Source organism: Gadus morhua, chromosome 19 (assembly GCF_902167405.1).
Source record: "Gadus morhua chromosome 19, gadMor3.0, whole genome shotgun sequence".
Classification (NCBI taxonomy): domain Eukaryota; kingdom Metazoa; phylum Chordata; class Actinopteri; order Gadiformes; family Gadidae; genus Gadus; species Gadus morhua.
In genome coordinates this window covers 12,481,255-12,506,904 of record NC_044066.1, presented here as the reverse complement: position 1 = coordinate 12,506,904, position 25,650 = coordinate 12,481,255, and the positions used below count along the sequence as shown (strand labels likewise).

Below are 25,650 nucleotides of genomic sequence, written 5' to 3'. Positions count from 1 at the left end.
TTTTATTTGATAAAAAAAGACAGTGTTACCCCTCATGTTTTATTTGATAAAAAACGACAGTGTTACCCCTTATGTTCTATTAAAAAAACGACACTGTTACCCCTTATGTTTTATTTGATAAAAAACGACAGTGTTACCCCTTACGTTTATTTGATGACGGGCAATAAAAAAACGACAGTGTTACCCCTTATGTTTTATTTGATAAAAAACAACAGTGTTACCCCTTATGTTCTATTAAAAAAAATACAGTGTTACCCCTTACGTTTTATTTGATGACGGCCAATAAAAAACGACAGTGTTACCCCTTATGTTTTATTTGATAAAAAACGACAGTGTTACCCCCTATGTTTTTAATTTGATAAAATACGACAGTGTTACCCCTTATGTTTTATTTGATAAAAAACGACAGTGTTACCCCTTATGTTTTATTTGATAAAAAACAACAGTGTTACCCCTTACGTTTATTTGATGACGGGCAATAAAAAAACGACAGTGTTACCCCTTATGTTTTATATGATGACTGGGAATAAAAAACGACAGTGTTACCCCTTATGTTTTATATGATGACTGGGAATAAAAAACGACAGTGTTACCCCTTATGTTTTATTAAAAAAACGACAGTGTTACCCCTTATGTTTTATATGATGACTGGGAAATAAAAAACGACAGTGTTACCCCTTATGTTTTTTTTGATAAAAAAAAACAGTGTTACCCCTTGCGTTTTATTTGATGGTGGGCAATAATTTAATTGAAAAGCTAGGAGGAACTGGGGTGTCGTACTAGCAACCTTTCAGTTACAAGACACCGCTCTAACTCTTGAGCCATGCAGACACATAATATAAGTAAACTTGGCTAGTACTTGTTTGACGACTTCTGATGGCTAAACAGGCTAACGTTTGTGGACGTTAACAGTAACGTTAACCCTGGCATGAGCATAGACATTCATACAAGGACTAAATGTTACAGAATTAGCCGTTTTTATTTCAAACATTGTCTTACCTGCCATCGACGCGTGTGCATCATCTCAATGTCCAAACACAGGTGTCTGCCGAACTTAAGAATGATGTCGAACATACCACTGGGATGTCGGGGAGGGGGGCACCAAGGGGAGAGAGAGAGGGCCGCACAGGAGACACATCTTTTTCTCGAGCAAATGTTTCTTTTGTATTGCTTATATATACGTTTTACACATGTTCATTTTAAATACATCGCGTTATTATGATTATTATTATGTTGATGATTTATTTATTTTTTTTGGTGCCGCCGCAGGCACTTGGTGCCCTACGCGCAGTGCGTGTTCTGCGTGTGCGGAGCGCTGGCGCTGCCTCCCTGAATAGCAGCTGAATAGAATACAAATCCCTCCTGGATAAGCTCTAACAGGTACAATAATGAAGAAATAATGAACCAAAGATGAGACAAAGGCAAAATATGGACACGTTTATTGTTTTATTTAAAAAAAAGTTATAACAGTTTATTTTATACACAACTATTTAAGAGGTTATAAGCCTATTGACAGAGAGCCCTCATGCCCACTTCACAATGCAAATATGAAAAACGGAGAAGAGCAGGAAAACGGTTAGGAAAATAAAATACCAGGGACGGATTTGTAAAAAATAATAATTCAATCTTTAGATCCTTCCCAATTATCACACACTAGGTACCAAATACAGTTACTATAAAATAATAAATAATAACCAGCAGTTTGCCATCGTAAGTTTGGCTGCTTCGCCCTCTAGTGGCAACAGTCGGACAGCAAAGGACAACCACTCCGGCAACAAAGACGAGATTTGGGAGGTGCGCACGCTCAAATCCACGCGGGAAGCATGCAGGTGCACAGGAGATCAACAAACCAACACGTACGTGTGCGTGTGCGTGTGCGTGCCTTCTTTTTCCTTTTTTTATACCGGCAGGGTGTGGGTGGAGTGTTGTTCAGATAAACTTAGTTGTGCTGTAGGCGGCAATACGTCTGTCGGTCGACTTGAGAATGATAAACGCTTATCTACCTTATTAACAAAAGAGGAAATCAGGAAGGGGCACAAAAGCATGTCAAACTAAATAACAAATTCAAAATATTGGAACCAAAAGAAATCGAATCTGTAAGGGAAGCATACTGATTAACTGGGCATTAGTTATTGTATCCTCTACTCAAAGTAATAAATAATGAAACCAAAAAATACCTGGCTGAATCTTGCTGCAGCTTACTTAGTTTGTGCGAAGAGAGAAAGGGATAAAAACTAGCAGTTATAAGGACCAAACTACACCAGCTCCTATGTGGACCATCCTGTCCGGTGGATTAATTTTGTTCTTTTTTGAGGGGGAGGGTTAACATAATAAAAATGATAACATTATGAGGGCGATTATCACTCTCCTCTGGTGCTGCTTATCAAAAGCAAATTAATTAGTTGTATAACTACGGCATAAATGAGAAGTCAATTAAATAACAATTGAATTCCTATCTCTACTTTTAAACAGATTAAAAATAAATGAGGTTCGGTGTACTCTTCACACTATAGTGGGGGCATTTTAAATGATTAAGAAAATAAAAAATAAAAATATGTTTACAGGCAGCTTAGGGGAAAGCACGAGACGTTTGTGCCATGGAAACATATATCCAATGTGCTGTGCCTCCATTTTGCAGGTTGACGTCAGGTGTATTTTTAACACTTGTACAGTGGCCGAACTACTCAGGTCAGACATCAAGATGGAAATATAGGGCCATGGACAAAGAACTACAACATAGCAGTAGTATGACACGCTACCAATCCTTGATAAAAATCGTTTTGTGTTTTTACAGAAACATTGAGTCATATTACAGAGCCTTGAATCCTGTAAACGTATGCACTGAAAATACTGTAAAAAAAAAACTGAAAAGGTATTTGATGTGCTTTCAGGCAGAACTGAAGATGTAAATCATCACAGCCGTGCGCGAACACACACACACACACACACACACACACACACACACACACACACACACACACACACACACACACACACACACACACACGCACCTCAGGTAGGGAAGTCTGTGTGGAGTGTCATACATGGACAAAGAAACTGACAAAAAAAATCAAGAATTGAAAACTGAATCTGATTGGACGATGACTCACTTATTTGAAAGGTTCACAACAAACTAGCTAACTACAACTGTGATGCGGCCACGTAGTCACGTTAAGATGTTTGCAGAGTTCGGCAACTCTTTGAGTTAACGGTTCTCTACCTTTTGGTTGCGTTAATCTTGCGTTAATTCACTGCATGGTTTACGATCCGAAAAACAACGTGTTTCAATTCCAAGCCACAGAAGCCGACATAAGCTAAATCAAAACTCATTTTTTTGTTGTTTGTAAACTGTACAATGTCTTGGAAAACTTCAAAAGAATAAATTCATCTCCTTTAACAGTCAAACTGTGAACGACTGTGTGGAGGAAAAACAATATACATGGTTGGTTTCGAACTCTGTGCTTTTGTTTTTTCACACTTCGTTTTTTACCCTTTATAGTCGGGGAACGTTGATCGGATTTCATCCATGTTCACCTTCTTCTTGTGAGGAGGCAGATGAGGCTGAAGGTCACAACTAAAAATATATATGAAATAATAAATTCATCAAAAGCTCCAAACATGCTGTATGCCCAAATCAAAACCCACTGCAATTAAAATTAAATTTTAAAGGCCAGGGTTGCCTAGGTGATCCGGCTGCTTTGGCAGCTAAAACGAAGCAACCTGTTTTGGTTTATGATTCCGCATTTTTAGAGTTGGACGAGGCATCGAAAGAGAGAGAGAAAGAGATACTGTGCACTATACAAAATAGGTGCTATATACATACAACAGCACACACAGAAGAAAATATCTTTCAGGTGACCAGGGTGGGCCAAATAAAAGCAGGAACACCAACTTATTCGGAGGTAAAGAGAGGAACTCCATTAACTGCCCACTCTTTCCACGTATTTCCCTGGGACTTCCAACCTGGTGGTCAAGTTCGTGGCATACATATCCCTGGTACTATACTCCTGACCAGATCTCAAGTGGGGCGTCTCTCAAACGGAATTCCTCAGTGGACTTCCTTGATGACACTCCAGAGGAAGGAGTTTCACTCTGAAACAGAAAACGATTGTCCTTGACCCAACGCCCGGCCGCTCTTCATCTAATCCCACGGGGAGTGATGATGATGAGGACCCTGTAAACCATGTATGTCTGTGGGACAGGTTTCTGCCAGTCACACGGCTAGGTCCCGTGATCCACATACACCACTGTGGGAACCTTCCACCAGCGGGTTGGTTCACAGGGGGGGGGGGGGGGGGGGGGGAGAGAGAGAAGAGAGAGAGCACTGCATACAGATCTACAAGGTGCAATCATACGTCGTAAACACCGAAAGGCTAAGCCGTCATACAAATCATTGTTTAGTCGTTTTGATAGCAATAAGATAAGATAATAATAAAAACAAAAAAGGTAAATCAACTTTTTAAATATGAATATTATAAGTCTGCTTTCTCAAGGTTAGGAAATCAAATATAGTCTCTTGGGGGGGGGGGGGGGGGGGGGGGGGTTGGGGGAGGGGTGAAGGGGAGGCTGGAGGAGGAGGATGGGGAAGGTATCCCATCACTACAATTCCATGTCCTGCGCCTCGTCCTCAGAGAAATCCGACATGGAGCTTTCTGACGAGGAGTCTCCGGCTCCTTCCTCCTGCTCCTTCAGGGCCTCCTCCGTTGCATATTTCTGGATGTACTCTGGAGCGGAGAGAGAAACAGACAGAAAGAGGCACACAGAGGCGCAAACACACACACACACACAGAATGAGTGACAGAGACAGACCCACACACACCCAGAGACAGATAGACAGGGCAGAGAGAGCAAGAAGAGATGGAGGAGCAAGAAGAGATGGAGAGAGAGAGAGAGAGAGAGAGAGAGAGAGAGAGAGAGAGAGAGAGAGAGAGAGAGAGAGAGAGAGAGAGAGAGAGAGAGAGAGAGATATTAGTGTCAGCATTTATCATTCCACACCAAACTCTGTGTGTTGTTGTACGACAGTCGTCAGGCTCACAGGTGCAGCTCAGTGAATAACAAAGACAAAATAACAGTAGTAATCGTGTTAGTCATCAGTTCTGATAGTCATCAGAGCGCATAAAGCATCCTCTGAGCTAAAACAGTGACTTTCCGGTTCTGATTATCTGTCGAAGATTGCCCCCAAAAATAAATTAAACGCCAAACCAGAAAACTGCCCAAACCCACCAACCACAAACCACCTAACTCATTACATTATTTACATTAAGGTGAATTTGGAGATGAACGTTTTGTATTTATTCCAGTATATTTAGGTTGGGGCTGTGGGCCCAAGAGGCAAAGGGGCGAGCCCCACTGGGTTTAAACCCCTTTGAGGAGGGCCTTGTTGGTAGGGTTGAGCTCCGGGTTTAACATTATACCACCATGTGTGAGTGTGATTAGCCATTACAAGCCGTTTTGAAAATCAGCCTCTTCTGACATCAGAATGCCATTTCCACCTAGATGTATGACGGATAGATGAGCAACGTTTGCTACAGTCCACTGGGTAGGCTGGGAGACTGATCTATCCAGCACACATCTAGGTGGACACGCCCACTTGTGATGTCAGAAGAGTCCGATTTTCCAAACAACCTTTAAAGGCTAATAACACTCACACCTGGTGGTATAATATGTCACCTTTAAACATTGATTCATCATGGATTTTAATCAGGTAGGGCACCTTTGATTTTCTGTTTGTACTCCTCGGGCCGGTGCAGGTACATGGCGGCCGCGTCTCCGTTCAGCGGGTCGATGGGGTTGGGGTAGGCCAGCAGCTGGGGCAGGAACGACTCAAAGATGTTGGTCAGGTCTGGAGGAGAGAGCAGGGGGGAGAGGGGTGAGGCAGAGGGCAACACATGGTCATTTTTGTTTCAAGGAGTTTTTCGGGGGCATTTATGCACAGTGGGTTGAGAGAGAGAGACCAAAGTCTTGCAGCAAATTAGCCTGGGTCGCAACATCTGGATGACGGACATAAGAGTGAAGTCAAGTAATTGTGAAAAAATTGCCTCTTTTCAAAGATTATTATTTCCGTGGCACACTTAGTCCCCAATGTTCTGTGGTCCCTTGGACGTTGAAATGCTATAACTGTATAATATCTATATCTATACATAGTATTAGTCAATTAACAGGGACGCCAACCTCTTTAAATAATAATAGTACATTCTATTTATTTAGCACTTTTTCTAGTTACTCAAAGACATAAAAAGACTTTACAGAATGATCACATAATATAAATAATTTAATAAGAACGTATATTTGCAAAAAGATTTTAAAAAGGAGGAAAGGGAGAGAAGGGATGGCGGTTATGTTGTGAAAGCAATCTTAAAAAGTTGGGTTGTTGAGGGCCTATTTAAATGAAGGCAGTGTGTCTAAACCATGTCTTCCAGGCATGTGTCCCAGAGGCCTGAGGCTCAAGCTGGGGAAGAAAACCGCAGTTTTGCATTCATCTACTGGGTGTCACTGTTGGGCCCATAAAACGCACCATAAAGAACGAGGAGATAAAATGGAGGAGAAATGACAAAAGCCTGATGACGGCAGAGAGATTTCGCAGGGATTTAACGGACGCTGCTGGAAACGCGTCGCGTCAACACTCGGTTAACTCTGCTGGCTCTGTTCCACGGGAGGCCTTTAAAGCGGCAGAGGCGGGCCAGAGCAGCTGCCATCCAGAGGACAAAGGGAGGACTGGAACAAAAGATCTAATTAGAAGGAGCCCGGCAGATGATGCCGAATCACCGTCTATCGCCTTTCGCATCAACGGGAAATTAATTTGACGCCACGCCACCGCGAAGGTGGTGGGACTTCAGGTCCGATGCTGTCTCGGTTTTTCTGATTCTCAATGAGAACCCGAGGAGTGAAAAATCAACAGGGTTTGTATTTGAAAAGGCTGGTCTGATGTCCTGCCTTGCATTTCTTTTCCAAATATTCCAATGTACTGCATCAGAGACGGATTCTTATCAGTAGAGTTCTGAATTCCTGAGTGTGCATGTGATAACTGCTTCATATTCCCCCCACCAAACACAACCATGGGAGTGAAAATCTCTCACATATGGCGTTCTTTCGGCTCAAATTACGCTTCACCAAATCAAACAGCGGCAAGATGATTCTGAGCCAAGTGTATTCAAAGACACCATTTTGGGTCTCCAACTCCACAGTGAGACAGCAGTACCTTAGAATGCCCAGAGGGAATAAATAGAGCACATCTGCCAACCATATCCTCACAAGGCCATTCATATTATTCAACGGTTAGGGAGACTAGAGTGTGTGTGTGTGTGTGTGTGTGTGTGTGTGTGTGTGTGTGTGTGTGTGTGTGTGTGTGTGTGTGTGTGTGTGTGTGTGTGTGTGTGTGTGTGTGTGTGTGTGTGTGTGTGTGTGTGTGTGTGCGTGCGTGCGTGTGCGTCAACAAATGAATAGGCTATATAACAAGGAGGAAGAGCCATGGCAAGGTGTCAAGAGAGGGAATGAATACCTGAGGGAGTGAGTGATGGGGTAAAGGTGGTGTATGGGCGGGCTGGGGACAATGAGACCAGGATAAAAGACTGGGTGAAGCATTGACTGCCATTATCAGCATATGAATTGCTCTCCCTCCCTCTCGCTCCCTCCCTCTCGCTTAGTGTCTCTCGCTCTTAGTCATGCCGACATTGAATCATTGCTGACGGGGAAAATGTATCGTGACCTTACAGGTTAAAAAGGTATTAGCTCATTAGCTTTCCCTTCACGTCCTTATTAAGTGGATTAGGGCCGCTATCAGGCCAGTGTCTAATGCCACTGCAGGACGCTAGAACACTCTGCATGCACACCTTTGCATATGCTGTTTTCCCACTAGCATAAGCTGCGCGCACAAGCTATCATACACTACACAAACACGCTAGCATAAACTGCATGCACACACTAGCATATGCTGCATGCACACGCTAGGATAAGCTGCATGCACACGCTAGCATAAGCTGCGCACGTGCTAGCATACGCTGCGTGCACGTGCTAGCATACGTTGCATGCACACACTAGCATATGCTGCGCACACGGGCTAGCATAAGCAACACAAACACGCTAGCATAAGCTGCATGTTCACGCTAGCAAACACTGTGTGCACCTGCTAGCATACGCTGCGCGCACAGGCTAGCATATGTGCATTTACGGGCTTGCATCGCATAGAAATTTGTTTTGTTGAGCCAAACATATCTTGTAAAATAATACATACAGATAAAATGCATATCACTGCCTCCTACCATACCATGACAGATTTACACACACACACACACACACACACACACACACACACACACACACACACACATTCACACACACACACACACACACACACACACACACACACACACACACACACACACACACACACACACACACACAATGAGCGGCTTACCATAAAGCGCTGTCCACGTCTGGTTGATGACATCTAAGCACACGGTCCCTGACCTGGGGGACATGAGCAGAAAGGGAAGGGAGCCCACGGTGGTGACGCATTAGGAGAAGCATGACCAGAGGCACGTTGATGCATTCAACCACCTCATCCAGTCAAGAGATTGAGTCAACAAGCGATTCAAACACGCTTCATACACCTGGTGTCCGATATCAGCCTCATAGCAGGTACGAAGCCCTAAGCGTACAAATTATATACATACACACAAGAAACTAGAATCGTTTTGTTTCACGGTATATTATCTTGCATTTGTCCTGCCATAGCTGTGTGCTTTATGATTTAGAGGTTGGCGTTCAGATCATTATTGGCAACGGCAGGTATCTGCACATCACACTGCTCATCCCACAATGTAGGTGTAGATCTGTGGGTGGAGGCGCTGCAGTCTTTACTCGACTGTCCTGTAACATGGAGGCCTCCACTTCATGAGAGAATACACCCAGTCCGTTGTGACCTCTGGATCGATCAGTGGTTTCTTTCATATGAGATGTGTGAGATGAGGGTTTTGGTCTTTTTGGTCTTGTGCTATTATCAACACTATCTATTACGGCTTCTACAATCATTGAGTTGTATGCGTTGGCACTCACGCTTCGTCGATGTTGGGATGAAAGATCTTATTCATGAATCCTGCAAAGCAGAGGCAGAGAGAAGATTGAAGAGGGACATGGTGCATTGCACTGCCAAACACAGTATTAGCCTTGAACCAGGGAGATCCAAAATGGACACCGGGCGGAGGCCTACCTATCGATGGTGATTTGAACGGGTATTTGTCGGGAAGATCGACGCGCACCTTCCACACGCCCCCCTCATACGGCGCTGGGCGAGAGAGGAAACACAAGACACAGATGATGCCATGTGGAGAGAGAGAGAGAGAGAGAGAGAGAGAGAGAGAGAGAGAGAGAGAGAGAGAGAGAGAGAGAGAGAGAGAGAGAGAGAGAGAGAGAGAGAGAGAGAGAGAGAGAGAGAGAGTATATAGCCATACGTATAGCCATACTTCACCGTATTTATACACTTTGATGATATGGTAGTTTGGTATACATGGAATTTGTAATAGTTTTGTGTTTGCTCTGATGTTTTCGGGCACTCTCTCTTTCTCTGTCCAAAAATAGATCGGCAGCTCCGCCCCTCACGAAGGTTCCTTTTTTCAGATTCTTTGAAGTGATGTATTTGAGCTTTGGTTGAGTTCCTCAGATGACTGCTTCCTCATCATCAGTTGGGTTTGACGGCCCAGAATAAGAGGAAAAGACAAGTGTGATTCCATATAGGCAGAGTGTGGGCCTGTGTGTGTGTGCATGTGTGTGTGCATGTGTGTGTGCATGTGTGTGTGCATGTGTGTGTGCATGTGTGTGTGCATGCGTGCACACACAGGGGTACAGAATGTTCTGGTCTCCCAAAATAGAAATGCGTAACTGGAGCCCCGTGGCCTGTTGTGCGCACGTGCGCGTCGCACACACATTAGTACGTAAATGAACAGGTTACAAGGGGTGTCGGGAAAATATTCTTCATAAAAATCTGAAATAATGTGTGGCCTAGTATTTCGGCCAATAAAGACTCGAATCAGCATATCTCCCAACATCTGCCACACCCACACAGATGTTGAAAGCGCCGCTGCGACGGAGAGTTATTTCCTGCTGTTCCCAGTCTAACGCTCCTCTAAAAACCGCCTCAGTTGTTTTTCTACACTCTGGGGAGCCGGAAAACCCTCTGGATCTGGTCTATGTTCCCCGGATCCACCCCGGTGAACCCGTCAGAACGGTCCCACGCGGGACAGGAGACTTGGGGTGTGCTTCCTCCGTGGGGTCGGTCCTCTGGAGCTCCAGGCGCTCTGCTGATGTCTCCGATAACGTTAGGAGGTATGCTCCGTTTTTTACTGTGACACGTCCTGGAATGTGTTCCGGAACTCGGAATGCTTTGTTTGAGGTAGGATGGGGAAAGGGAGGTGTGCTGTAGATGAGATTGAAAGGGCAGGCTTTGGAATCCCCCCCCTAATAACAAATTCTTGATTTGAAAACCATGATTTGCCTTTCCACTGCAAGGTTAGTGGAAAGGCAAAAAAAATCTATTTTTCCTTTCCACAAAAAAAGGTTAGGGGTCACTTCAGGTCACAATAATATGCGGGTCAAACAATGAACAAAATTTGATTGAATGTTTGGCAACAAGTGAAAGACACTGTCTTTGTTACAGTGTAAGTACACTTGTGGTAAGCAATGTGACCACATGTACCCTCATGTGTATTCACATTATGGAACAGCCTTTAACTACATGGTGTAGTTAGGGTAGTGTGGAACACCCTTTTTCTTCTATAGCCCCTTTAACACATGCAGTCTTTACCTACATTTTCTACATCGGGTCATGTGTGAATGAATGTATATGTGTGCCGGCTGAAGACCTAGGGACATTCCCTGATCGCTGCAGATACGGTGGTGTTGTGAATTAAAGCAGGAACATTGCCGGGACATTGCTATCAGCGGGTGGGCCGATCACAAGGCGCTGATGCTTTACACAAATCCGCAAAAGTTTACTCCAATGCTTTTCGTTTGATTCGATAACAATATCAACAGCTTCTTTTGTGTGCAAACAATCTCATTTTTTCCAAGGATCGCTGGAAACTGGACAGATTCCGTCAGAGTGGAGCTCCTCCCAGTCAACCCTATACGCAGTCCACAGGATGTTACATTGCTTATTACACAGTACTTTTTACACAGGACAAACTTATGTGTAAAGTGAAACCGAACCTTTGAACCCAAACACAACAAACCCAACAAACCAAAGAAGAAGAAAAATAAACACTTACTTCCTTGAGGTCCGAAAAACTTTACTACAAACTCGTTGAGTCCGCTGAGGATGGTGACTTCATGCTTGCTCTCGATGCTGGAAGTGTGTTAAGGAACAACACATGAACACACAGGCACGCACACACTAACACACACATCCACACACTAACACCACACATTTGAAACGATTATATTTAGGACGTCTCCCTGGTGATTCCATCTTCTGATCACTCGTACTCGTGGTTACCAAGGTGAGAAATTAATGAATAACAACATCATCTACATAATCCCCCCCCCCCCCCCCCCCGTTCCCAGCCCTGGGAATAGGAATGTTCTCAAAAATGAAAACACACACACATGAATAATTTGCTACGTTCCAATTATCTGTGAATTAAACAAAATCTCAAGCATCTCTATGAAATGTGACGTCCTCTAACAACTGTTAGATTTGTGTTTGTATCCAACAGGTTTTTCTGTTGAATGATGTTGTTAGCTAAACCATTGGGTGTCAATGCACGACCATGACTCGCTAATAACACAACACAGGTCACCCTGTAAAATTAATGGAAAGCCTTTTTACATAACATCTTTCTTAAGAATGCAGAAATATAAATGTGACCTAGCAGTTAATTTGCTGTCTAAAGTACTCCAAAGTGCTGTAAAAATGACGGTAATAGAACAGAAGGTGTTGATGAGAAGGTCCTGCCTCTGTCACAACAACACTTGAGAAGCGAATGACTCACACATCTTCGCAATCATTCGCAGGAAATAACCTTGTCACTCGGACCATGTGAAGCGAATGCTGAGCCTCGAAGGCTGCACTGCCTCTATCTCTTTACGAATATACCCGACTGTGTTGCCAACCAAGACTATCACAATTGCGGTCGTAGCCCCTGTGTCACCCATTGGTCTTCACGACCATTTTGAGGGTATAGATTGCCTTCAACAGAGCATCGCCAACGTTCAGATGAATGCATCCTCCGGTAATACTGCCATGCGTATGTCAGTGAGACTTATCCCTCTACAGTCATCATAAGGAGATAATCTTCTGGGGGGGGGGGTTGAGAGGGAGGGAGAGAGGGAGGGAGAGAAATAGAGAGAACAGCAAAACCCTGAAATATATAAGCAAAGAATGCAGAGAGACAGCAGGTGGAACACAACACAAATCCAAGGTAACCACACAAAAGGTAGGAGGGAGAACCAAGTAAAAAGAAAGGTATAGAGCCCAAACTAACAGTGTGTGTGTGTGTGTGTGTGTGTGTGTGTGTGTGTGTGTGTGTGTGTGTGTGTGTGTGTGTGTGTGTGTGTGTGTGTGTGTGTGTGTGTGTGTGTGTGTGTGTAAAATAGAGTTTCGGTTGACAGGAAACGGATATTAGAAAAGAAAAACTGCTTTCTCAAATAAGCAATGCTAAAAGCCTAAACAAGAAATGAAATAGTCAGCAGGGCAAAAAAACGGAATAATCAACCAAAGGGCGAACCATTAGTCAATGTATAGACTGGATCAAACTGGTGGTTATACAATAACTCTGCTTCCGCTTGTGCGCGTCATCATTAGTGGCGGTGCTGACCCTCACAGGGTTAAATCGAATCAAGGGTTATTTTGAGCTTGGGCTGGGTCTGTGCAGGGCACACAGAATCCCCTAGTATCACCAGGGATGAGTGCTGCCGTCTGAGCGTACACAGAAACGTCCCCGGGAGCGATCCCACTCCTGGCTCAACAGGGGGAAACCAACTAACAAGAGTCCAGGCAGGCTGAATGTATATACCAACCAACCAATGTAATGACACGCTATGACCCCAGAGCGACCCTTACCACATACTGGAACAACCAACCAACCGGCCTGATTTCAATAGTATACACAGTAAGGGCCTACCCCACTAGAAGACACTACAGGGTAGCTACAGGGTATCTACAGTACATTCCAGTTGCCCTGTTGTTTACACTCTGCTGCAGCACGTTTAGCATGTCCATCCGTGTTCAGGCAGCTCTGCAATGTAATCGATGCAGCCCATGCCTAATATCAACCAATCAGCCTGCAATGGTATAACCACAAGCTTAAGCTCATTCAAATGCCCACACACCTCTCAGTATGTACACACTAGAAGCACATAGGTTCAGCGGTCACCAGGACAATCAGAATACAGGTGAGCGTTACAGGGCATGTACCAGGGGGGGGGTTGGTTTGCCTGCACTAGCACCCCTGTCCACTAGACTGTCACTTGTTCAGAATGGACTGTATTACCCCAACACACCAATTAATACCCCAACCAGGGCTGCAACACTCCTCCTACCACTAGCCCACTGACATGTTAATAATAGGACCCTTCTATCCTTTACTCTATTTGGCCGTTTTGTTTTTGGTGATTCGGCAACAGGAGCGATTCAATTAAGACCCGCAGAGACTTTGGCCACCAATGTCCCGATGAAAGCCTCAAACCTGGGGGGCCCATTGGTTTTCGTAAGTATATGGAGGTTAAAAAGGCAGGATGAGCCCACGAGTAGGTTGCCTGGCTCTGCCCGCCTAAGAACTTCAATTTTAATGTATTATATAACATAACTTTTGAATTTTATAGACATTTTCTACTTGAACATTTTGAGTAGTTTTTCGGGGAAATTTCAAAGTCCTTCTGAATTGCTGAATAAATGCAATGTTTTCAAACTCTAAAATAATTGTTTGAATAATAACGATTCCAATTGACAAAAAATAATCGTGATTATGATTCTTTCCTTAATCGAGCAGCCCTTCTTTAAAGTCTGGAGAAATTGCAGTTATGGGTTTTGCCTTTTTGAAGCGACTATCCCGCTATGACACCCGCACGCAAAAAATATCCTGTCGTGCTAAATATGGACCCAAATAAACAAGATGGTACCTCATAAACAGCACGTTGTCAAACAATGTGGTTCCTGCCGCAACATAACTCACCACTCAGCTCACCATCCTTGGGAGGCAGGAGTTCTAAAAACATTAAGATATATACTTATATATCCTGGTGGATTGGTGTATACATGTGGTTTGTGAGGCAACGAATGCCCTGTCTAAAGAGTGCCAATAGAAATAGGGCAGGAATTAAATAGATGCAGAAGAGGCAGAGTTCATCTTCATCCCCGTTGATGTCACACACCCACACACACACACACACACACACACACACACACACACACACACACACACACACACACACACACAGGGCTATTCAATGGCTATCAGCACAGAAGACGTCAGACCTTCTGCTTAGTAGCAAGACAAAATGTTTACACACCATGAATTGAGAATACACATTTGCTTTTCCAGAAGCAAGTGCCGGTACCTTGTCGTCTGCCAACTGCGGCTGAAGCCTCACAGATTTCATCCACCCAACGATGTCTTTGGTAGACACTTGTTTTCTTTTAATTCAGCAGCAGCATTACACAAGTTGCCTTCTGTAATTAGCCAATGTATTTTGGGCCAGCTGTACATTTTCTGATTCATACAAATAAAAAATGATGAAAAATGATAATACAAATACAAATGAAGTGATTATGACCTTTTTGAAAGGCACATCTGCCATAACAGCTGCAGGTCTTATACCTCTCTCTTCCCCCCCCCCCACACACACACTCACACTCTTGGAGAGTCCCTGGGCGAACGGCGCACAATGAAAAGGTCTCGCAGATGAAAGGCGAAGAGAAAACAGCAGCCAGCCACAGGGTGAGACCACTGAAGGGTTTTCTCTATCAAAGGAAAATACCCAAGACGGGCATCCGCATCTAAAGAGGTAGAGCAGACAGACCTCTGTGGAAACTCCATTAGACAAAAGGAAAAAGGTGAAAAGAGAAACGCTTTCTATCCCCGAAACGGGGAAAGTGTTAAAGACTAGCACCACCAACATCTTTGTTTCTAAGCTTTGTATTCGACTTGCTCTGTGTGGGAGTGTAAGAAAGTGAGTGAATGAATGAATGAATGAGTCTGTCTGTCTGTCTGTCTGTCTGTCCAGCAGGCGAAATACCTATCTGAGCTGATTCATTTTTAAAAGACATACTTTCCAAAAGGCTGGTTGTGTCTTCAATCAATGAAATAAGTGTGTTTAAACTGTGGTTGTATGTGAGTAAAATCCAAGCAATATACAGCCCTATGTCTTTGCGCACAGCATATATGTTCTTCAAATATATGAAAGGGTTAACAATACATACATTACGTGCATTTAACTTCCAATGTGTGTGTGTCTGCGTGTATGTGTGTGCACACACACGACTGCACGCGCGTGTGTGTGTGTGTGTGTGCGTGTTTTAACAACATGTGGCGTGCGGTCATCACGGAGACTCCTACGCCGAGCAAGTCTGACGACTCAGATGATTCCAGGCTGCTGGAGAAGCACAGCAACTGTCCTGGGCTACAGGACTCAGAGGGTAGCCGGTCTGTGGGGAGGGAGATTAAGGCCCAATCCCATTTCTTACCTTTCTTACCCCTTCCCCTTACCCCTCCCCCTTGCTTTGAAAGGGTAAGGGGTAGAAATGGGATTGGGCCTAAATCAGCTCAAAACGTCCCCTCCCTTAGACCCAGCCCATTGACCTACTCTTCTCCAGCTCTCTCTGCTCCCCAGCATTCATCTCAAAGCTCCAAGGGTGCTCAGTAATTAATAATAACAACAATAAAAACAGCCACCTAAAGTGCTGAGGAAAAACGATGCATTAACCACTGAAATGTTGACACAAATTCAACAGCGAAAGCTAGGAACGACAAAGTCTCCAGGGATTTAAAATGTACCGAGACGTGCAAACTGTATGTGATATGCAGTATGCACACCAGTTGCTGCTGCTTATGTAAAGTGAGCTCTAGGTCAAAAAAGCTTAAGCTGCAGGCAGAATTAAGACCGACTGTTGCTCTCCAAGCCAAGGCTACACACATAGCGAGTCGAAGCGGCTCCAAATGCGATCCAGACATTGGGCTGTGATCCCTTGCCCCGTGCTGACTCTACGGGCTTGCTGATCCCCCCCCCTCACCCATCCCGGCTGTCCCAGGCCGGGCCTGATAAGTGAACGCAGGTGGACTCAGTGGTAGCAGGACAGCCAACACAACCGCACTCCGTTCCCGAATGAAGAGAAAGTGTGTCAGCTCCTGTGCGCCTCGCCTCCAGCTTTGTGTTGGTTTGACTAAACTCCGGGATGGCCTAATCTTTCCAGGAACATACAAGGGCCAGTATCGGGGAGTATTTCATGGTTAACCGGGCCGTCCGGCTGAGTAGGTGACTCATCTGAAACAAGAAGCACGACCTATTAAGGTTAAGCAAAATTACTACGAAAATAAATAAATAAATACGAGAACCGTTGATGAGGCATCTCAGTAACTACCAACCCACGCTTTAACGACACAGACCACGCACCTCGTTGCAAATCAGGTTTGATTCCAACCTTCGAACCTATGCTTCATGAAAATCCCTCGCACCCTTCAATCCAATCCCCGGCCCATAAAAAGGGCCCATAAAATAGGCCTTGAATAGAACCCACAGTAGAAATAACCCTAATAGTGTATGGAATGGATTCATTATTATTACTAGACATGGGCAAATGGAGTCCCAGAGTTAAGCATTGCAAGGACCATGGACCTCCGATCCACGACATTTGGAAGACCCGACTAGGTCAAACCTCGCCCGTTAAAACTTCTACTGTTTCTTACTGGCTTGAATACAAATATCGATTGAAGGGTCCAAAATATTTTATTTGTGTTTTGTGTTTATCAGCTTTTGCAATATGCTGTGATATAAATTCAATGTATTGTGCAATATATTGTACATATTGCAGTAGCTTGCATGGCTTTTATCACTTTTCTAGCCTCAGAGGGTTGGACATGTAAAGGACAAACAACTACCAGGAACAAAGTGACATTGGACCAAAAAGTAAAGAAAGGAGCAAGGACATTATTGTGTTCTGTTCATTCACTGGATCAGTTCTCATCCTCTTTTCAAAGCAATTCGTCTATTTCTAACACAGTCGAAACAAGACCGTTTCTACTGAAAAACATATATGTTTTTGTTTTTGTTGTTGCTTGTTGTTTCAGATGAGTCATCCTACTCAGCCTGACGTCCGGTTAACCATGAAATACTCCCCGATACAGTATGCTGCATGATCGCCGTCCCTTATCGCACCGCTATCGTCATCGATCGACAAAGAAACACAACCACCAAACACTGAGGTTTAAGAAACCTTCAAAAGGTCTCCACCAGGTGTGAGTGTGATTAGCCGTTACAAGCCGTTTTGAAAATTGGTCTCTTCTGACATCACAAGTGGGCGTGTCCACCTAGATGTATGACGGCGAGACGAGCGACGTCTAATGTTAGCGTGACGGCTAATCGTGGGCACAGCTGGTGGTATAATGTCTCACCTTTAAGCTTCAATAGCTGACCAGCTGGTTATATTCATGCGGCGAAGGAGTCGGTGTCGGAGTCGGAGAACGCTAAGGAAACCTGGCGGGGAACCACCGTGGGAGGCAAGAAAGAGCGTCGAGTACCTCTTCCTGCACGGGATTTATTTCTGTAAACACGACTCGGGCTCGAGGGCCGCTGCTGTAGCAAACACAATGGTCGCAGTGTGCACTCGAAACAGCTCAGGACATTGTCGTTTCAGGACACACAAAAGCCACCTCCTCAAGGACTTCTCACCATTTTAGGAACTAGAAGAACAATGAATGACAACTGGAGATGTGGGGGTCCGTTAACTCAACACTCGCAAGTCTCGACGGACCACTCAAAATAATAGTCTCTGCTAGAGAAGCCTGGTTGGGAGGATCGTCGATGAGGTTAATAAACGTAACGGAAGTTCCTGAAAGCCGTGGTGAGTGGGTGCCGTGGTGCGCGGTGTCCCTGTGTGAACAGTCCCAGAAACCCAGCGCATGCTTTCCATATCAATAGACATACTGCCCCAGAGAGGCCTGACTCATTGAAATATGTAAATTCATTTGAGACGTTAAGCAAACCCAACTCACTGGGCAGTGGAAGACGTACAGCTTTCATTCATAGTCATTCGATGTAATAGGAAGAAGAATTAAAAAACTGTTATTTTGAGAATCCGCATTCTTTGCCTCCGCAAAACTTCAGTCAAAAATAGTTCATAATTAAACCACAAACGCTGACATAAAACACTAAATATAAATTGCACAAAGTAATTGTAATATTGCATTGTTATAGCTATCGTTATACGCAATCAGAAATCGGAACATCTCATTGCGAGGTCCCTGACGATTCCTGTCCCTATTTGCTTCCCGTTCCGTGCTGAAGGAATAAACAAATAATTGAACCCAACGCTAGGGTACACTTCAAAACACAAGGATTAACGGCCTCTCTACGCATAAAAAATACAACATTTGCATTACATGTCGTCTATCTGGAGTACAACAACATGACACTGACACATGAACAAACACAGCCACCCACGCGTGGATACCAATCCCCTTTGAGACTGTTCCACCATGGGACCAGCTATTTCAACCAACACCATCACAACATCGTTCACAGAACACACATGAATAAAGCTTCCTTTTACAATCTCAGATAATCACCTTGCAAAAATGCCATTTGGCTGCCCCAGCTCATAGAAACCAGAGAAACGCTTGTTGTTCCACGAATCAGGTCACATTTCAGACACACACATTACATAGTGAAGTGACTCATGTATAGGATGAACCTGTAGCAAACGAACAGAAATATGCATAACAACAGCAAAAGGCGCACGCAAGCACACAAATAGAGCAGGGTCAAAGGCCAAAGATCGAGGCCATCATGCATCAAAAGAGAAAAAGATTCGGCCGTTTTGATTATATCAGCACGACTTTGACTGCTGCACTTCAGTGTTTAGACACGTGGAGCGCCGTGGGACTCCTCCACACTTTGGGTGCGGTTGATTTAGTTAAGGGTGAAAGATTACCATTCGAGCAACAGTTTCTCTAGATAGATGCTTGTCCCTGAAGCACCACTGGAGCTAACAAGCTTCACGCACACACACACACACACACACACACACACACACACACACACACACACACACACACACACCTCCTTGACTAATCAACCCGACGCAGATGAGAGCCTCACAGAGGCAGACTGTCCGATAAAGAACATTATTGGGGGGGTGGATATACTGTACCATCTTCTGGTTCACTTTGGATAAGAGTCTGCCGCCATACATCAAGACTAGGCAGCCACGCCTAGTGTGAACCTTACTCTGCTCTTTATTCTCATTTCATCATCCACCGCGCATTGGCAGCTCTGAAAGGGAATTTTCTTTCTTTTTTTACTGCAGGAACAATCCATCCCGGCTATATTAGCCAGTTGAGCTCCCTGGTGTTACAAGGGGGGGAAGCCAAAAGAATCACAGGAGAACGACAGGAACTTCAGTCCATCTGTTTTTCGGAGGGAACTCAGTCATGCGTGTGTGCGGCTTCATCTTTTGTATTGAAGGATTAACCGCGAGGGCCCCCAACCTCGTACTGTCCCGGGGGCCACGGAGCTGTCAGTCAAGCTGCCAGGGGCCGATTCATTCAGACAGAGCTCCTAGCCACCATTGATCAGATTATTGTATCATCGGTAAACCCGATCAAAAAAATAAAACCTTTGTAAAAGTGCATCTACCTTCCAGCTTTAAACAATATGCAAATGAATAACCTCCACCAGGAAACTACTTTGTATGTTTTACTTTGGATTTTGATAGGTTGAATTTTGGAATAAATAGTATGTGGGTCGATTAATCTAACATAAGTCCGGTTAGACAATGCTGAGCAAATAAATCCCCAATGCTTAGCATCACTTATGTACTGTATATCTAAACATGAGAAAAATTCATTATCGTTGCGAAGAATATGCATTATACCCATAATGGCCGCAGCAGCTCAGTATAACTGGGCTATTCCTTTGATAAGGCCTTACCAAGTTCCTCTAAATGATTAAATATTAACCTTGGGTCTAGATGACCACAAAGCTAAAAATGTGATTTGGGTTTCAGAGCGAGTAAGAAATCAACATAAAAGATACAAGAGGAATATTTGAAAAGGTCACAGCATAAGACCCTTGAAAATGTGTCATCCTCACCATCATGGCAAACTGTTCCAGCTCTCTTCCTCTTAAAGCGGTCAACACCTGATGTGCACAATCTAATAAAGCCCTAGAAGTCAGCTTTGGCCAACTGACAGCACCTTTAGTACCTTTATCTCATCAAACTATTCTATTTCAGTTTCAGAATTAAAAATGCTGTTGGAATTTGGATGCAGTTGGTTTTAGAACATCAGACAAAGCTGTAATCTCAATAGACGCGCTTTGAGAGGTCAAAGTTGAAGTAGTTTGAACTTTGAACTTGGAAAATCCGACCAACTCCATAGGAATACATTGGCCACGCCAACGATGAAAGCTCATGTGTTACAACCCACCCATCGCAGCTGTATCTCTAGCCTAGAGCATTCCCTATTATCCTCATCTCCTTTGCTACACCCAAACATATTTGAGGTTCAGCCGCTAGCCACTTCCCTAGAGATACTACAGTTAAGTCTACCCTTCTGGTTGATTCTAGCACACGCCATGCTACATGCTACGTACAACGACAACGTTCAAACCGGCGTAGCGTTGGGCTATTTCGGACTGATGCATTAGCAGAACACTGTGATGGGGTCAACGGGGGGTGCTCTTGTACAAGAGTAGCATAGAACACAGCAGTGTATAAACTGTTAATGCTGTCCGGATGCCAGAACCAGGGTGAACAATAGGGATGTAGTCCGGGGCCAGTGGGAGATAATGCCTTGGATTGGCTAGTCTGTGCATAAAGGACTGGAATGTTGTAGCAGAGTGGACGGGAGAAAGCTAAGTGGTCGAATAGGCAATAGTCAGGGTACATGCTAGCAGACTGAAACACATACATTGCACACACCCACCCACTCCCACACACAAACCCTCCAGCTCGTCTTTCTGGAAAAGGCTTCTAACCTGTGTCTTTTTCAGTGCCTTTCGGACACAACAGAGCAAACATAACTTTTGTATTAAAAAAGAAGAGCCAACAATGAAAATACCCTACACGAACACGGTGTAATGAGCTGTCGCTTTGAGCGATCACCCTCACACCTCTGGCTTCTCTGGCGAGAGAGAACATGCAAGATATGTGCAGGGATTTATTCACCTAGCCACCATCTGTGCTCTATCTTGATTCCGAACGGTGAACGGGGGAAGGCGGAATTCAGTAAAAAAATGTACCTTTCTTTTGGTCGTGGCTATCTGAATGTATGAATTAATACAGTGACACATAGCTTCCATGATAATAAACATTTGATTTTGTCTGTATTACGGTTCAATGTGTGGGTTGGTTGTATATTTGGGGACTCACTATGTCAAATTAAATGTTTTCTATTCCCTTTACACCTGCACTATATACTCAAACGGGATATACTTCCCCCAAACAACGACCTATAGACACGAGGTCACCGGTAACATAAGAGCTTGTCTCATCACACACAATAGGCTTAAGCCTTTTGTAATCTACCTGTTCTCAAATTCCAAGGGGCTTAGTGTGCAATGGCATTCGTACAGGGAACGCGCCTTTGAAGAATCAACGAGGGCCATAGGACAAGCACTTACACCAGGCCGAGTATCGAAACCTATTTCCCCGAAGAAAAAGCTGTTTCTGAGCAAAAACGAGAGCCAGTAGGAAGCCGTTTCATCCACATTGTCCCGCCCCCACGACCCGCCCATGACCTTGCACACTCCAACATCTGTCTCTGATGTGGCAAAAAGTTTGAGAGCTACCATCATGTCCACATTGAATAGGCCTAGGGTACACAATGAAAACCACCCGTTCAATGAGGAGTGGACTGTGAAATATATCGTATCGTTGGACCAAAGCCTATATGTTTGATCTGCAACAAGTCAATCGTGAAAATAACAAAACCTGCAAAGGTACTGCATCAGACACATCACTCTGACTTCAATGGAACATATCCGATGGGCTTGGATGCTCGTCAAATCAAAGTGAAAGTACAGAGGGAATTACTAACAGAGGGTAGCACTTAATGGCTCGGCGCCATTAAGTGCTACAGAGGAGTAACATAGCCACTCTGTGTTGCATGGATTATTGGTAAAAAAAAATGTAAAAAACTTTACAGGTTCTGAAACAGTGAAAGACTTTTTGCTAGCTGTCCTTTAAGATGTATTGACTGATGTGGAGGTGATTAATTTGGTCAGTTTGAAAAATTATGCGGAGTTGTACATGTACGTAAGATTCTTTGTTTTAGATAAGATGCCATTTTTGTTCAATGTTAATAACAGTTAACAGATCAGTTGTTGCTAGATTGATTGATGGCTTTGGCCATATATTTTGAGTGTTCATTTGAATAATAAGAATGAAATGAAAGATAAGACTTAAATGAGTGAAACTTAAAAGGAGCAATGTCTTGATGACATTAGTTTTGTATTCATCTATTGTGGTGTAGATGAATTGATTAAAAAAATACGTACACTATATAATATGATTATACAGGTGAAAGTATATGCAGAAATTAATGAACTGACTGCCCTATTTGCTATGTGAGACAAATACATTGTGAAAAAAAACTCTTTATGCACAATATTAAGGTTATTAGTAATATTTCTAATGTTCACAAGTGCTCCAGTTATTAATTTTTTTTCTGTTTCCCCTTCCTTTTGAGTGACACATTTTCTATTAAAAATGTGTTACTCAAAAAGAAGTAGTTGAATAGACCTAACTTGCACAATGAATCGTGCTACAAGCCCATTAAATTGTTTACCTAGTGATACTGCCAGACTAGTCGAGGACAAGGACATCATGACATTATTTTTCTGATTGAGCATTGCTCCAGTTTTCCTAGGTCTCTTGTGGCCCTCCCAGCAAATGATGGGCATTGGTTTGGCTGTTAACTCAAGAGGGAAGAGCCACTGCTGTTTGAAAGCTATGGTCGTAGTTTGGGCTTTTAGTTATGTCGAAGGACACCGGCCACAACACTGTGAATAAGTGTGGGTGCAGACCTGTGGGTGTGTGCGTGTGCGTGTGCGTGTGTGGCTTGTTAGCTACAGTGCCCCCTCTAGGGATAAATATCTCTCTAGGGCCCTGGGTTCCTGAAATTGGAAGCCAGATCGCTCTGTATCTATACACAGTAGTAAACAATAGGCTGTTTAAATAACCCACCCACATACATATTGATCATCACTGATAATCTTTGGATCAAAACCAAAATATAAACTCCTAAAAAATGCAATCTGCTAGTGTGCTCTCATGGTCACTCACTCAACTTTGGAACCAACCGGTTCTCAACCCAACAGGTGGCCAACGAGAAACATGCACTCGCCAGTCAGGGAACGAGAGCCACAAAGGAAAGAGCCAAAAGGCTACAGCTGAGCAAAATGTGGAACTGTCGTCTGTCCATCTATGTATCTGGGTGTATATGCTGCAATCCTTTGCACAACACTTGCTCTGTGTTCCACTAAGACCACTGGCAGCCGTTGCATACTAGACTGGGTTGTGTGTGTGTGTGTGTGTGTGTGCGTGCGTGCAAGTGAGGGAATTAGTGTTTTGGTTGAACAGGGAACAGATATTAGAAAAAAAAACCTGCTTTCTCAAATAAGCATTGCTAAAAGCCAAAACTAGAAATGATATAATCAGCAGGCCAAAAAAAACTGAATTATCGACCAAATGGAGAACAGTCAATGTATAGACTGGATCAAACTGGTTATACAAGAACTCTTAAAATAGCACTGCAATCCTAATTCTGGCTAAAAGATTGGGAAGGGGTTTTATTGGGAGGATAAAAAGGCGTACAAAACAGGCAAATTACACATGAGGACTTAAAATAACTGATACAAAAAGTGGCTGAAGCTAATCCTTTTTTCAACAATGAATCATTCGGTCCATAAGGCCTTTCCCTTGTGCTGGCTGGCCACTCTCTGGTCATATTTGACTGACTATTACAGCCATCCCGTCAGCTGTTACACAGTCCCTCCTACTTGTGGTTTCCAGCTAGAAACAGGCTATCCAATCCATTCACTGTGATGCTGGGACAAAAACACAACTTGTGGTTTGTACTGCTGTTCTAGAACACTGTTCAGGGGCCCTTTGGTCGATTGTTGTGAATTTCCTTTCTAATGTTCCTAGTTGAAAGAAGACTAAAACACACTGAAAAAAAAGTAGTAGTGTTGGCAATTAGATATATAAAAATAATACTACAATAATACTTACAAAACAGTCCATGTAAAATGCTGTATTCCATAAATAACGTTTTATATCTGCCTTGCCATAAACAGGAGGAAAACAACTCAGTGTGACCATAGTAATTACGCCTCCATAACATGCCTATGCACATTAAAATACAGTAAGATGAGGTGGCCATTTTGAAGATGAAAATGAACAGAAAAACTGACAGGTGAGCTGCTTGACAAGGCAAGTTTTCTAGACGCAGACCCTTAAACCAACCTGATGTGCATCACTCTCACTAAACAAAGCGCCAGGCGCTGTACCTGCGAGCCCACATCACTACAGTCAGAACAAAGGCAACGTCTCCTCAGCCAGCCAAACGATATGTCAACAAGCACTGTAAACATGTAGGCCAGTGTTGTACCCCAGTGACAACAGTACAAAGAAACACCACGATGCCCTCGTTCAATTCATGTACCACTGAAGATCTGTGCAATTCATACTGCACCAAGATAATTATACATTCAAATGGAATAGCGCAAACAAGGGGGCTGGAATCCTTCTTGACTATCCCTACAGTAGCGTCAGCTAATGTCTTGAACACAATAGCGATTTGAACTGCCAACAATTGATTTTCCAGTACTTTTTTCTAATACAGTCACCCTGAAAGACCGATGGGTCGCAGCGAATGAAAGGGGTCACGGAAAACTATAGGCTTTGCTAGCAAAATATTGTTTACATCAAAATACTAGACATTGAGCATAGAGATGGAACTTGGTTTGCTTACTGGACATCTGCAATGCACATAACACAACACGTATCAGGATAGCTGCTGCCATATTTAACAACACACAGTAACACAAGCATATAGGTTAGTTCATTCGACAACAATTAAGCGTTGTTTATGTTCAGAAAGGATACAGTTTCACCACATCCGTATCCATTCGCCTTTTACCCGGACTTGGAGACGACATTTCTGCTGTTCCGTTGTAGAACACCAATATGTATGCAGGAAAACCAGCCCCTTAAACGCTAGATAGTCTAGCTGAATGTATTATCCGAAAGTTAACATTTGCCTTCGAAATTGTCTCCAGCGAAACGTCCCTACGGTGGAGTCCGTGTCCTCAGCACTAACGAACAGTAGACCTGTGCTGTGTTTCCTATCATTCAGTTCTCTGACACAAGCTCCGATCCCTCCGCGTATTGCGTCATATGAATGCGACCAAGGATACTGTAGTTTTTCACCAGTGGCTTTT

The 25,650-nt window shown here is 43.7% G+C and overlaps 1 protein-coding gene across 1 annotated transcript; it reads right to left on the bottom strand.

Moving 5' to 3' along the window:
* Nucleotides 1–1,422: 1,422 nt before the first annotated feature.
* On the bottom strand, nt 1,423–25,598 carry ube2h (ubiquitin-conjugating enzyme E2H (UBC8 homolog, yeast)). The gene is made up of 7 exons (XM_030341183.1): nt 25,316–25,598; nt 11,262–11,338; nt 9,209–9,283; nt 9,055–9,094; nt 8,414–8,466; nt 5,714–5,842; nt 1,423–4,724 (listed from the first exon to the last, which is right to left on the bottom strand). The coding sequence occupies exons 1-7, from the start codon at nt 25,366–25,368 to the stop codon at nt 4,600–4,602; spliced, it is 552 nt and encodes a 183-aa protein (XP_030197043.1). The 5' UTR covers nt 25,369–25,598; the 3' UTR covers nt 1,423–4,599.
* Nucleotides 25,599–25,650: the final 52 nt, after the last annotated feature.

Excerpts from the sequence above, each read along its gene's own strand:
- ube2h (XM_030341183.1), bottom strand. The coding sequence starts at position 25,368 with ATGTCGTCTCCAAGTCCGGGTAAAAGGCGAATGGATACGGATGTGGTG. Across the intron at positions 11,339-25,315 it reads GATACGGATGTGGTGAAACT|CATCGAGAGCAAGCATGAAG; the intron begins GTATCCTTTCTG and ends ACACACTTCCAG. Across the intron at positions 5,843-8,413 it reads GACGTGGACAGCGCTTTATG|ACCTGACCAACATCTTTGAG; the intron begins GTAAGCCGCTCA and ends TCTCTCCTCCAG.